Source organism: Procambarus clarkii, chromosome 38 (assembly GCF_040958095.1).
Source record: "Procambarus clarkii isolate CNS0578487 chromosome 38, FALCON_Pclarkii_2.0, whole genome shotgun sequence".
NCBI lineage: Eukaryota > Metazoa > Arthropoda > Malacostraca > Decapoda > Cambaridae > Procambarus > Procambarus clarkii.
In genome coordinates, this window is record NC_091187.1 from 33,191,984 (window position 1) to 33,206,983 (window position 15,000).

Below are 15,000 nucleotides of genomic sequence, written 5' to 3' on the forward strand. Positions count from 1 at the left end.
ATCTACGTTAATTTAAACTCCAATAAAAAAAATTGACCTCATACATAATGAAATGGTTAGATTTATCATTTCATAAGAAAAAAATTAGAGAAAATATATTAATTCAGGAAAACTTGGCTTATTAGGCAAATCGGGCCTTGAATAGTAGGCTGAGAAGTACGTTCTGGCTACTAGGTACGACATATATATATATATATATAATATATATATATATATATATATATATATATATATATATATATATATATATATATATATATATATACATACATACACACACACACACACACACACACACACACACGTACGTAAATGTTCGTTTGTTCAAAATCGCTAATCTCCAGAAGTTCTTCATCGATTGTTTTGAAATTTTGAGACACCTTTCAATTCGAATACGAGCGTGTTTTTATATACCTACTATATAGATGGGGGAAGTGGAGGATGGTGAGGAGGAGGAGGGGACGGGGGGAGGATTGGAGGAGGGGACGGGGGGGAGGATTGGAGGAGGGGACGGGGGGGAGGATTGGAGGAGGGGACGGGGGGGTGGAATGGAGGAGGGGACGGGGGGGGGGGAGGAGGGAATGGTGGGGAGGACGGGGAAGGGTCGGGAGTCCTAGAGTCGGTAAACTAGACAAACTCTATATCTCCACAGACAATGGAACACAAAAATATTGGTATACCCACAAGCATTGTGAAATTAACCATATTAAAAACATGTGCTTTCTCTTTTCTTTCTTTTCCATGTAACCAGACAGAGCCATAGCAACGCGGTGCCGGGTACAGCTAGTATATATATATATACGTTGGTAACAGTCTTTTGTAGCAAGTGTTATTCGATATGACACAAAGGATAAGATCAATATTTCTAGCATAACTCTTCTCTATAAAACTTAGTTCTCCAATGTTTTTTCTTAACTTGAGAATGAAGGTAAAAAATTAATTCCCGAATGTCCATTTTACAGTACAAAGTGGTTACAATTTTAGAGCAGCTGAATATACAACCTGTGCTGTGAGGTGAATCACCTCACTAGGGGCAAATACAGCATAAGAACAAAGGTAACTGCATGCAGGCACTCAGCACCGCTCCTGTGCCAGGTAAGTCCACCACGGGCTCACTATAGCCTGTGCTACTTGCCCCGCTCCTGTGCCAGGTAAGTCCACCACGGGCTCACCATAGCCCGTGCTACTTGGGACTTGTTCCGAGTAGCTGAATCTATAACAACAACATGCATGCAGGCGATGAGTCACAATAACGTGGCTAAAGTATGTTGACCAGACCACACACTAGAAGGTGAAGGGACGACGACGTTTCGGTCCGTCCTGGACCATTCTCGAGAATGGTCCAGGACGGTCACAATCCTTACCACTATCAACTGCCTCAACTATGCTAGAATAAAAAGATAACAAATTTGTTAAACATGAATGGCCATTTATAAAACCATGTTGCGACTTAATTATTAATTTGTTTTTCAAGATGAAGACGAATTTTATTTGCAATTATCGATTCGAGTAACTTTCCCACAATAGACGTTAGGCCAATTGGCCGATAGTTTGACGCAAGTGATCTATCTCCTTTCTTAAAAACTGGTATCACATTAACAACTTTTCATAACTCTGGCACTCTGCCTGACTCTATTGATTTATTAAATATGGTAGACAGTGGGTCGCAAAGCTCTTCTTTGCATTCTTTAAGCACCCTGGCAAACACTTCATCCGGCCCTTGGGATTTGTTTGGTTTGAGTTTAACTATTTGTTTGAGAACATCCTCCCTGGTAACTGCTAAACTAGTCAACCTGTTCTCGTCCCCACCCACATATACTTGTTCGGCTGAAGGCATATTGTTAAGTTCCTCTTTAGTAAATACAGATATAAAATATTTATTAAAAATACTACTCATCTCTTCATCATTATCAGTTATTTGACCTGTCTCAGTTTTTAATGGACCTATCCTTTCCCTAATCTTTGTCCGGTATAACTGGAAAAACCCTTTAGGATTTGTCTTCGCTTCCTCTGCTATGCGAACTTCATAGTTTCTTTTTGCTTTCCTTATCTCCTTTTTAGTATTTCTAACCAGTTGTACGAATTCCTGTTCTAAACTGACTTCCCCATTCTTAATCCTTTTGTACCACGCTCTCTTTTTACCTATAAGGTTCTTCAGATCCTTTGTTATCCACTTTGGATCATTAGTATTCGATCTATTCAATTTATATGGTATACTACGTTCCTGGGCTTTGGTTAGAATATTTTTAAATAGGTTATATTTTGAATCCACATCGAAAACCCTTTTTACGTCACCTATCGCTGGGTTCACGTCTCGCTCCAAGACCGGCCCACACCCCATACCCAAGACTTTCCAATCTATTTGCCCCCCAAATTTCTTAGGCTATTGAAATTAGCTTTTCGAAATTCAGGCACTTTAACAGAATTTTCTCCTACAGATCTATTCCATTCAATGCTAAATCTGATTTCTTTATGATCACTGTTCCCTAGCTCGCTCCCTATTTCGATGTCCTTAATTTGTGTTTCCCTGTTAGTTAACACTAAATCTAAATTATTATTTCCCCGCGTTGGTTCCTTTAATTTTAGTGTTGTTTGTCAGGATATCTCTGGTGACGAGATATCCTAACAAACAACCCCCGATAGATTAAACTTGCTTACAGTACTTGAAAAGTAAGAAAGAATTATTTTCACTCTCTTGGCTGACCCGTATGTCAATACTAAACCAATAGGTCAATCAACCCTAAACAAGCTTAATAACATCTATTCTAATGTTAATTCTTAGCCTTTAGCAAACAATAAATTTCAATAACGTAAGTGGAAACTAAACAGCCAACCATCAATTTGAAATTGAAGGAGTAAGGGAATTATGAGGAGAAAGCGCCAAGCCATTACGACGAAACAAAATGGCGACGTGTCAGTCCATCGTGGACCATTATCAAGTCGAATAAGAAAGGGCGATTGATTGATTGATGAAGATTATGCCACCCAAGAGGTGGCACGGGCATGAATAGCCCGTAAAAATAAAGGGCGGAGGCGAAAACCATTATATAAGGTAAGAGTGCGAGGTGAAAGGCAAGAGAAAGTAGAATTGTACGAATAGGCTAGAAGGATAGGAATAAAATTGAAGAGCTGGAATAAACTCAGAGGCAATTTTCTGTAATTTTTCTTTATCCCAATACGTCGGCCTTTTTCTATACCTTATTGCTTCACTTCAACCTTATTGCTTTACTTCTACCTTATTGCTTTACTTCTACCTTATTGCTTTACTTCTACCTTATTGCTTCACTTCTACCTTATTGCTTTACTTCTACCTTATTGCTTTACTTCTACCTTATTGCTTTACTTCTACCTTATTGCTTTACTTCTACCTTATTGCTTCACTTCAACCTTATTGCTTTACTTCTACCTTATTGCTTTACTTCTACCTTATTGCTTTACTTCTACCTTATTGCTTCACTTCTACCTTATTGCTTTACTTCTACCTTATTGCTTCACTTCTACCTTATTGCTTTACTTCTACCTTATTGCTTCACTTCTACCTTATTGCTTTACTTCTACCTTATTGCTTCACTTCTACCGTATTGCTTTACTTCTACCTTATTCCCATACTTCAACCCTATTCCTGTTCTTGTAAACCTAGCTTTACTTCTAACCGTACTCCTATTGTTCTCTACCTTTCTCACCAATCATTTCACTCTTACTTTCTAAATCGCCTTTCTCTACCACTCTTTTTTCCTTTCCACATCCTGATGATGGTCGCGGCCGGACCCACACCTGGTCAGTTCCAATATTTTCAGATGTGTAGGTTGATAAGTCTCATGTGTGACGTCGGCAACAATTAAGGCAGATATAACAGCGGAAACATTATTAAATGAGAGACAAATCAGGCGAAGCCGATATATTTGTGAACCGCAAAAGCGAAAGTTTGAAAAGAAGACACAAAAGTCAAGAAATCAGTGGAAGAGGCTTAGTAAATGTGTGTTAACAAATGCAAAAAAAAAATGAGTAAATTAAACACTGAAATAATTATTAAAATATAAAAAACTTCACAAGCAAACCAGAAGCTAAACATACATGATAAAACACCGCTGAGTTATGCAAACATTACCAGACAAACACAGGAACTGGAAGCTGAGGAACAAAAATGTGAAGATATGAACACCAGGGAGACTAAAAACTCGAGTATAACAGATGAGACACGAAGGCGTGACCAGAGACCAAACTGTAGTTTATCATCATTATTAATAATGATATATTAATAATGGGGATTATTATATATATTATTAATAAATATATATATATATATATATATATATATATATATATATATATATATATATATATATATATATATATAAAACCAAGACATCACTGGGCAAATACAAAATGTTCTTCCAGACATTCTCGTTGTCGAGCCACCGGACTGCACTCTCCTGGGTGCCCCCATTGGCCCACGAGCAATCGAGGAGGTCCTGGCTGCAAAAATCACTGATCTAAAGAGAATCCTGGACAGGATTGACAATAGTGATGCCCATGATGCTCTCTTTCTCCTCACAAGATGCCTGTCTCTCCCTAAGTTGACCTACTTTCTGAGATGTTGTTCATCCTACAGCAGCCCTAAGTTAAATGTATATGACACCCTTCTGAGGTCCATGCTGGTGAAAGTCCTGAACCTGCCATTGGACGACTCTCAGTGGGAGCAAGCAACTCTTCCTGTAAGACTCGGCGGCCTTGGTGTCCGCACAGCCTCTCAGATTGCTCTACCAGCCTTCGTTTCCTCCTCACATGCATCGCACGACCTCGTCAGAGATATCTTACCTGCAACCCTGAGAGATTCAGCAGGAATACACGATCCTGCTTTCAATGAATGTTCAAATCAGTGGGATGTTCTTGCAGCCACAGCAACCATTATAGAGCCAACAAAACAACACAAACAGTCCGGCTGGGACCACCCTCTAGTGGAAAAAGTAGCTGATGCCATGCTCAGCGCCGCAACATCAGACAAGGAGAAAGCCCGCCTCAGAGCAGTGCGTGCCCCCCATGCAGGAGACTTCCTCCTGGAATGATAAATCTATTTCATTATGTACGAGTTAATTTGTTTAAATTTGAGTTAAACAAACGTAGATATATGACTGAACCTAACTAACTCTACCTAACCTATCTTAACCTAACCTAAACTAACAATTAAATAATTTATGTTCTTAATGTAAGATTATTATTTAAAATAAACCAATTGGAAACAATTGATTGAAAATAAAGAAAATCACTCGGCCTATTAGGCAAATCGGGCCTTGTATAATAGGCGAAGAAATGCATTCTGACTACTAGGTACGACATTTATATATATATATATATATATATATATATATATATATATATATATATATATATATATATATATATATATATATATATATATATCAACCCGTTCTCGCAAATTTAATAAGTCAATATTGACTTATTAAATATGTGCATAGGTGACATACTTAACATAATAGATACCCCTAAAAAGATTCATATTAAACACCGACCTTACCTAACCTTGTTAGTATCTTAAGATAAGCATCTTATTGCTTCGTAATTACAATTATTACTTAACCTATACCTATTATAGGTTAGGTAAAAATTGTAATTACGAAGCAATAAGATGCTTATCTTAAGATACTAACAAGGTTAGGTAAGGTCGGTGTTTTCTATGAATCTTTTTAAGGGTATCTATTATGTTAAGTATGTCACCAATGCACATATTTAATAAGTCAATATTGACTTATTAAATTTGCGAGAACGGGTTGATATATATATATATATATATTATATTATATATATATATATATATATATAATATATATATATATATATAATATATATATATATATAATGTGTGTGTATATCACGAAAATAAATACGTGAATAAAAATGTGAGTGTCAGACCACGGAGGAAAATTTAAACAGAAATTTCCTTAAGTACTTTCGTATATTAATACATCTTCAGAAGGAGTGGATCTGACACTGTCATATTATTATTATTATTATTATTATATATTATATATATATATTATATTATATTATATTTATATATATATATATATATATATATATATATATATATATATATATATAGAGAGAGAGAGAGAGAGAGAGAGAAGAGAGAGAGAAAAGAGAGAGAGAGAGAGAGAGGAGAGAGAGAGAGAGAGAGAGAGAGAGAGAGAGAGAGAGAGAGAGAGAGGAGATATATATATATATATATATATATATATATATATATATATATATATATATATATATATATATATATATATATATATATATGTCGTACCTAGTAGCCAGAACGCACTTATCAGCCTACTAATCAAGGCCCGATTTGCCTAATAAGCCAAGTTTTCATGAATTAATGTTTTTTTGACAACCTAACCTACCTAACCTAACCTAATTTTTTCCGCTACCTACCCTAACCTAACCTATGAAGATAGGTTACGTTAGGTTAGGTAGGGTTGGTTAGGTTCGATCATATATCTACGCTAATTTGAACTCCAATAAAAAAAAATTGACCCCATACATAATGAAATGGGTAGCTTTATCATTTCATAAGAAAAAAATTAGAGAAAATATATTTATTCAGGAAAACTTGGCTTATTAGGCAAATCGGGCCATGCATAGTAGGCTGATAAGTGCGTTCTGGCTACTAGGTACGACATATATATATATATATATATATATATATATATATATTATAATATATTATATAATGTACAGATGGAACGTTAAATTGGAACTCTTTACTTACCAAACAGGCGACAAAAATTCTTTGTATTTAGATTTAGTCACGTTACCCATTTTTTTGTTTTCTTTTTGTCCACAAAACTCGAATATCTTGGTGGAGATTCACCCAAAACTTGGCAAGAAAAATCGGTGTGCCAGAAGCAATCTAAATTTGTTTGTGGTTTCTTGCATCAGCTGACGAGTTGGCGGGAAAAGATGGACTCTTCAGTGTATTTTATTCAGTTTACTTTTAGGACTAAAAATACAGCTGACACGCCCGCTGCCTGTGACGGCTGGATGGCAGGGCTCTCCGGTTTTGACTTATTTCAACTGCTGGATCGTTATTGGCTGCACGTAATAGTGTGTTAAATGAACAAAAAACAAAGTTAGATATGGGTAAGCGGACGAGGAGTCACAACAACGTGACTGATATATGGTGACCAGACCACACACTAGAAAGTGAAGGGACGACGACGTTTCGGTCCGTCCTGGACCATTCTCAAGTCGATTGTGATAGTTGATTTATCAGAGGTAAAATTCGTGATCGTGTGTTAATGTGGTAACAATGGTTTATGATTCGTTGTTTCCTTTGAGACGTCGTCATGACTCCTGCCTGGTATCACTGTCTCAGACTCGCTCAATATATGCCTCTAAAGTGACTTAGAGATATAGCATATATATCTATATACACCTGCAGGCACACACACACACATCCTCCAGTTGACACACACTTGTCAGGGTGCTGATGAGGGATGAGCTGAGGGAAGATGAGTCAAAGCGGTGAGAGAAGTGTACAGGAGACAGCGATGAATTTGTTTAAATTATTTGGAGCACAAATGGGTTTATAAACAAATATATAGTTGTCTACCCGACCGACCCAGCCACTTTGACTGGACGGTAGAGCGACGGTCTCGCTTCATGCAGGTCGGGTTCAATCCCCGACCGTCCAAGTGGTTGGGCACAATTCCTTCCTCCCCGTCCCATCTCAAATCCTTATCCTAAGCCCTTTCCAGTGCTATAAAGTAGTAATGTCTCCCCTGATAATTAAATTAAAATGTCAACCAGACCAACCAACTACCTTTCTCCCCAACTAGGTAAGTGCAGACGCAGGAATCTGTACTCCAGTTGTTTGACAGTTGAGAGGTGGTACCCTAGAGCTAAAGCTCAACCCCGCAAGCACAATTCTTGAGTTCGTGTACACACACACACACACACACACACACACACACACACACACACACACACACACACTGGAAGGGATAGCCTGTGGTACATCTATGTGAATTCAGTTCATTTCCGAGAAAATCATGAAAATGCGGGTAATTTTGTTTTTTTCATTAACACATTTAGGTACATCTACATTTGTGCAGCTGCCCTAGACTATATGAAGGGCAGTACAGTGTGCGTCAAATAACAAGCTACGTGATGCTAAAAATCCCATCACACAGGATGGTTAGTCATACAAGGCCGTGTGATCAGTAGCCTGCACTGGCAGACTCTGGGTGCAATATGAGGATATCTTCAAGAACACAAGAGTGAATAAAGTAATAGAAAATCTCCAGGTACCTCATGCCAACGGATCTGAATGGTTTGATTTCATTTCAAACTTCATGAAAATCGCACGAAGGGGGAAAGTTTAGTGTCTGATATTTCTTAATGTGTGTGGCAATGGGGCCGACTCTGACTAGCCTGTGTGTGTCCAGGAACCTACTAGCTTCATGTGTGAAAATTGGGTGAGGCTAACCCTTAGCGTCTGGCCTCCAGCCTCGGACAGATAACTAACTTTCATAGATATAGATACCAGACGGTGTACCTTGCGTTGCTCCTATGACAAGGCTACATCTTCACTACACACATAATCTTCCGCACTGTCCTCATCTTTACTACACACCCGTCCAATACTACAGCCATCACTGCACTTACGAGGACCACTTACGATGACCAATTCTTCCGACCTCGTCTTCTAGAAGTACAACCAACATTACTGACTAATAGGGGAAAGTTAAGGTAATTACCAGGGGGGGGGGCAGTTAAATAATTACTAGCAGGAGGGCAATTCCCCACCTTCATAAACAGTTAATCATCCGAAAGATTAGTGTTGCATTAGAGAGAATCTGCGTTAGCCAAATTGACATAAAACGGGCCATTATTGACATAATGCCCCGTTTTCTGTTTTGGGTCCTCTGGTAGGTTAGGATAAGGGGCACTTTAATACGACAGTTTCTTAACGTTGGGGAACCTTAGGAGGACGGGCTGTTTACAACAATGCAGATGATCATAGAAATATTGTTTTGCTTTAAAGAGGGATCACACTGAGAAAGGGACGGTAGGAACAATGGAATGAAGAAAGGAGCATTTGAATGAAGGAAGATGGAAGGGAGGTAAGCAAAGGGGTTCAAGGAAATGAAAGTGATGGAAGGAAAAAGCTGAATCAACAACACTTTTATCCCATTAAATATAGACATCAAATAAAGAGATTTACAAAGCCCAGGAGAAGCCTCGATCCCATGAACACCCAGCCTCAACACTACATAAGATTATGTAGTTCACCTCTTGTCACCGAAGGGACAAAGTCACTCAAACTTGTACACAACAAAAAATGGCAATGCTGATCCAGGAAAAAGGATTCCTCCCTTTTGAAGAGAGATTGAGGAAGCTTAAACTTAACTGTACGTGAAGAAGGAGCAGCAGCAAGGGTCAACATGCCTGAAGAACACTAACGGAGGAGAGGGCATAACAAAGAACATATTAATAACGGGGATAAATATATCAACACAAAACAGAACGAGAAACAATGAATATAAATTGGATAAGTTTATATTCAATAAAGACCATGGTAAGCCCTTTTTTTCCTGGCAATAAGGTTGTTGACTTACGGAGCTAATTCCCCGGACAGCAAAAATCGTGGGATTGGTTCAATCGAAGGTATACATATTATATATATTATATTATATATAAGTTAGGAACAATCGTGGGATATTTTAATTATATATATATATATATATATATATATATATATATATATATATATATATATATATATATATATATATATATATATATGTCGTACCTAGTAGCCAGAACGCACTTCTCAGCCTACTATGCAAGGCCCAATTTGCCTAATAAGCCAAGTTTTCATGAATTAATTGTTTTTCAACTACCTAACCTACCTAACCTAACCTAACTTTTTCGGCTACCTAACCAAACCTAACCTATAGAGATAGGTTAGGTTAGGTAGGGTTGGTTAGGTTCGGTCATATATCTACGTTAATTTTAACTCCAATAAAAATATATTGACCTCATACATAATGAAATGGGTAGCTTTATCATTTCATAAGAAAAAATTTGAAAAAATATATTAATTCAGGAAAACTTGGCCTATTAGGCAAATCGGGCCTTGCATAGTAGGCCGAGAAGTGCGTTCTGGCTACTAGGTACATTATATATATATATATATATATATATATATATATATATATATATATATATATATATATATATATATATATATATATATATATGGAGAAATAGGAGGAGGAATAGAGAGCAAGTGAGGATTAATATGATAATTGAACAAGGCATAAAGCCAGGGAGAACATAATTCAATAATAGGACGAAAGCGAAGTGAGAGAAATGTGATTAAACACGGAGACATGAAGAGTGAGAAGACAAGGGAGAGGAAGAGGTCAGGTAACATCCAGGGGACACCACGCCACTCTCCTCAAGCCTCGGCTCGTCCTCTCCAGTTCTTTCACAAATCTTCAACCTGTCCTCTCAAATAATTTATTGTGTTTGGACATCAAAATCACAAAAATGGACAAAATACGACGTACTATGAACCGCAGCGGCTCAGAAACGTCTCGCGTTTTCTAATGTGTGATCGGGATTAGGTTTGGCGGCTTTGTTTACAATTGTTAAATAGTTAATGAGCTCCGAAGCACCAGGAGGCTGTTTTATAACAATAACAACAGTTGATTGGGAAATTTTCATGCTTGTAAACTGTTTAATCAATGTAACGAAAGCCGTTAAAGATTGAAGAAAGATGTACACGTTCGTAAGTGCTTACGTAACTGCTTCGTGAATCTGGCCCCCTTGTGAATAGAATGAATCGAACAAAGTCACTGTTTCCTAAAGCTTCTCCAACCTGTACATTTTGAATCCTGGCGGCTTTCCTTTCATTTATTAAACAGTTTACGAGAGGCTCAACCCCAAGGTTGTGAAGTTTTGGTGAAACAACACGAACTGCATTGTGAAGAACACAACTCTCTCTCTCTCAAGGAAGAAGAGCTATAACCCCGGGGCGTCACAACCCCGGGGCGTCACAACCCCGGGGCGTCACAACCCCGGGGCGTCACAACCCCGGGGCGTCACAACCCCGGGGCGTCTCAACCCCGGGGCGTCTCAACCCCGGGGCGTCTCAACCCCGGGGCGTCACAACCCCGGGGCGTCACAACCCCGGGGCGTCACAACCCCGGGGCGTCACAACCCCGGGGCGTCACAACCCCGGGGCGTCTCAACCCCGGGGCGTCTCAACCCCGGGGCGTCTCAACCCCGGGGCGTCACAACCCCGGGGCGTCTCAACCCCGGGGCGTCTCAACCCCGGGGCGTCACAACCCCGGGGCGTCACAACCCCGGGGCGTCTCAACCCCGGGGCGTCACAACCCCGGGGCGTCACAACCCCGGGGCGTCACAACCCCGGGGCGTCACAACCCCGGGGCGTCTCAACCCCGGGGCGTCTCAACCCCGGGGCGTCACAACCCCGGGGCGTCACAACCCCGGGGCGTCACAACCCCGGGGCGTCTCAACCCCGGGGCGTCTCAACCCCGTGGCGTCACAACCCCGTCACAACTGTGAGATCTCCCACAGTGAACCACGATCCCACACAGTGAACCACGATCCCACACAGTGAACCACGATCCACACAGTGAACCACGATCCCACACAGTGAACCACGATCCCACACAGTGAACCACGATCCCACACAGTGAACCACGATCCACACAGTGAACCACGATCCCACACAGTGAACCACGAGCCACACAGTGAACCACGATCCCACACAGTGAACCACGAGCCACACAGTGAACCACGATCCCACACAGTGAACCACGAGCCACACAGTGAACCACGATCCCACACAGTGAACCACGATCCCACACAGTGAACCATGATCCCACACAGTGAACCACGAGCCACACAGTGAACCACGAGCCACAGATAAACAAGCCAGTTAATTCCTGGAATGGAAGGGAACCATCAGGAAAAAGCGCCAAGCCATTACGACTATATAGCACTGGGAAGGGATCAGGATAAGGATTTGGGATGGCACGGAAGAGGGGAAGGAATGGTTCCCAACCATTTGGACTTTTGGGGCCTGAACGCCGACCCTTCAAGAAGCAAGGCTGTCGCTCTGCCGACCTCTCCAAGTGGCTAGCCACCACGATCTTTCAGTCCAGCCTTCGAGTCCCTCTCCGACTTGTTGACACGCACGCACACGCTGCAATCAGATACCTCCTTTTCCTTGGCGAGACTTGAATGCTAAAGTGTTTTGGGAGGTCAACAGCACGAGAGATTTGCGTGTGCGTGCGTGTGTTTATGTGCGTGTGGGGCCTAGTCGAAGACGACGCCAGTGCCTCAAGTGCTCTCCGAACACGGCAGTTACTCAACTGATCCCCAAAACAAAGCTTAAATTAACTGACTCATTTCTATTGATATCATTTCAGCTCCCGGTGCTTCACTGAGGTGTGCGGCGCCTTAATGTACAAGTGATCTGGTAATCACCCGATAACGTGAAACTTATTTTCAGCTTCACGAGCTTCAATGGAAGGGGGTTAACAGAGGGAGAGGTGGTGAGAGGCAGGTGGACAGGAGGGCGGGTGAGAGGCAGGTGGACAGGAGGGCGGGTGAGAGGCAGGTAGACAGGAGGGCGGGTGAGAGGCAGGTAGACAGGAGGGCGGGTGAGAGGCAGGTAGACACACCATCTGGTCACCACTTGGTCCGGGAGACATCTCCCGTCACGCAGGGTGCAGTCGCGCCTCCACAGATCTCCAGTATCAGCTCTTGATACTGATAATGGCTCAAAAGGGCCACCACTTACGGGCTATTCATGCCCGTGCCACCTTTTGGGTGGCTTAATCTTCATCAATCAATCATCAGGCAGGTAGATAGGAGGGCGGGTGAGGGGCAGGTAGATAGGAGGGCGGGTGAGAGGCAGGTTAGACAGGAGGGCGGGTGAGGGGCAGGTTAGACAGGAGGGAGGGTGAGAGGCAGGTTAGACAGGAGGGCAGGTGAGAGGCAGGTTAGACAGGAGGGCAGGTGAGAGGCAGGTAGATAGGAGGGCGGGTGAGAGGCAGGTGGACAGGAGGGCGGGTGAGAGGCAGGTAGACAGGCGAGAGGGCGAGAGGCAGGTAGACAGGAGGGCGGGTGAGAGGCAGGTAGACAGGCGAGAGGGCGAGAGGCAGGTAGACAGGAGGGCGGGTGAGAGGCAGGTAGACAGGCGAGAGGGCGAGAGGCAGGTAGACAGGAGGGCGGGTGAGAGGCAGGTAGACAGGCGAGAGGGCGAGAGGCAGGTGGAGAGGAGGGCGGGTGAGAGGCAGGTAGACAGGAGGGCGGGTGAGGGGCAGGTAGACAGGAGGGCGGGTGAGAGGCAGGTAGACAGGAGGGCTGGTGAGAGGCAGGTAGACAGGAGGGCTGGTGAGAGACAGGTAGACAGGAGGGCTGGTGAGAGACAGGTAGACAGGAGGGCGGGTGAGAGACAGGTAGACAGGAGGGCGGGTGAGAGACAGGTAGACAGGAGGGCGGGTGAGAGACAGGTAGACAGGAGGGCGGGTGAGAGACAGGTAGACAGGAGGGCGGGTGAGAGACAGGTAGACAGGAGGGCGGGTGAGAGACAGGTAGACAGGAGGGCGGGTGAGAGACAGGTAGACAGGAGGGCGGGTGAGAGACAGGTAGACAGGAGGGCGGGTGAGAGACAGGTAGACAGGAGGGCGGGTGAGAGACAGGTAGACAGGAGGGCGGGTGAGACAGGTAGACAGGAGGGCGGGTGAGAGACAGGTAGACAGGAGGGCGGGTGAGAGACAGGTAGACAGGAGGGCTGGTGAGAGACAGGTAGACAGGAGGGCTGGTGAGAGGCAGGTAGACAGGAGGGCTGGTGAGAGACAGGTAGACAGAGAGGTTAAAAACACAAGTAGTCGACGTCGACGAGTGTCAACAAATTTCACAACACAGGAGTTAGGAGACATCCTCAACAGCATCACAGACATCCTTAACAGCATCACAGACATCAACAGCATCACAGACATCCTCAACAGCATCACAGACATCCTCAACAGCATCACAGACATCAACAAGAAGATCAGAGACATCAACAACATCAGTGTTACGATGGCTGTCAAGATGCAGTCCTCGCCCGCCTCAACAGTCATTCATCCCACCTAATAAGATCATAGACGGCACAAACAATGCTTTAAGTTACTAAGGAAAGTGCCTCGAGCACGCTTTTGGGGCGAAATTAGGTTATAAAGGTGGCAAGAAGGACAAGAGCCGGAAACAAAATGGCGCCGGGCGGCAGGCGAGACATCGAGAAACTCGCCTGATGCAGCGGCGCCGGCCTCGAGGTCTTATAACGAAAGGTGCGAGTGGATAGAGCGCCAGGCTCACAGCCAATCAGCGATAATCTTACTGTGACGTCATTGGCGGGCATCGAGCCAGGCTCAGGGATTGGCGCTCCGGTCACTGACCTTCCAGATATGGATGAGGACGGACGTCACACCAGAGCTGCACAAAATCCCGCCAGAATAGCGATGTGTGTGTCAAGTCGAGCCCAATATGGCGCAGCAGTACTTCGTCCACACATTGAGCCAACATTACTCAACCAGAGGAGGCAGCAGTTTAATAATCTTCGGCCGAGGTCGTGGTATCTCTGTAGACTTCACTGGTGTGAAGCTACCGAGGTGATGGTACGTCCTGGAGACGGACGCTCGCTTATGGGAAGTCATCGTAGTTAACGTCGGCGGACCTCTCTCAGGACACCCCTAGGAAATGGACGAGGATACCCGAAGATTTCATTGGAAGGGGAGCCTAGTGAGTGATCTACAACATCGAAGAGCAGCAGCAGCAGCAGCCCGAGGATACGTGTGACATCACGAGTCAGTTGATGGAGCAGTGACATCATTGAGGCGGCTGAGACTACACTGAGCTGAGCGAGGAGTGGGAGCATCCTGCTGCTGCGGAAATATAAAC

The 15,000-nt window shown here is 43.1% G+C and overlaps 1 protein-coding gene across 1 annotated transcript in view; it reads left to right on the forward strand.

Annotated features, from left to right (window-relative positions):
• The first annotated feature begins 14,586 nt into the window (after nucleotides 1-14,586).
• The window catches only part of LOC138372321 (clumping factor A-like), an 11,137-nt gene continuing 10,723 nt past the window's right edge, over nucleotides 14,587-15,000 (forward strand). The window contains exon 1 of the mRNA XM_069337603.1: nucleotides 14,587-14,695. Within this exon, the coding sequence (XP_069193704.1) occupies nucleotides 14,587-14,695 (109 nt within the window). The remainder of the gene's footprint in view (nucleotides 14,696-15,000) is intronic.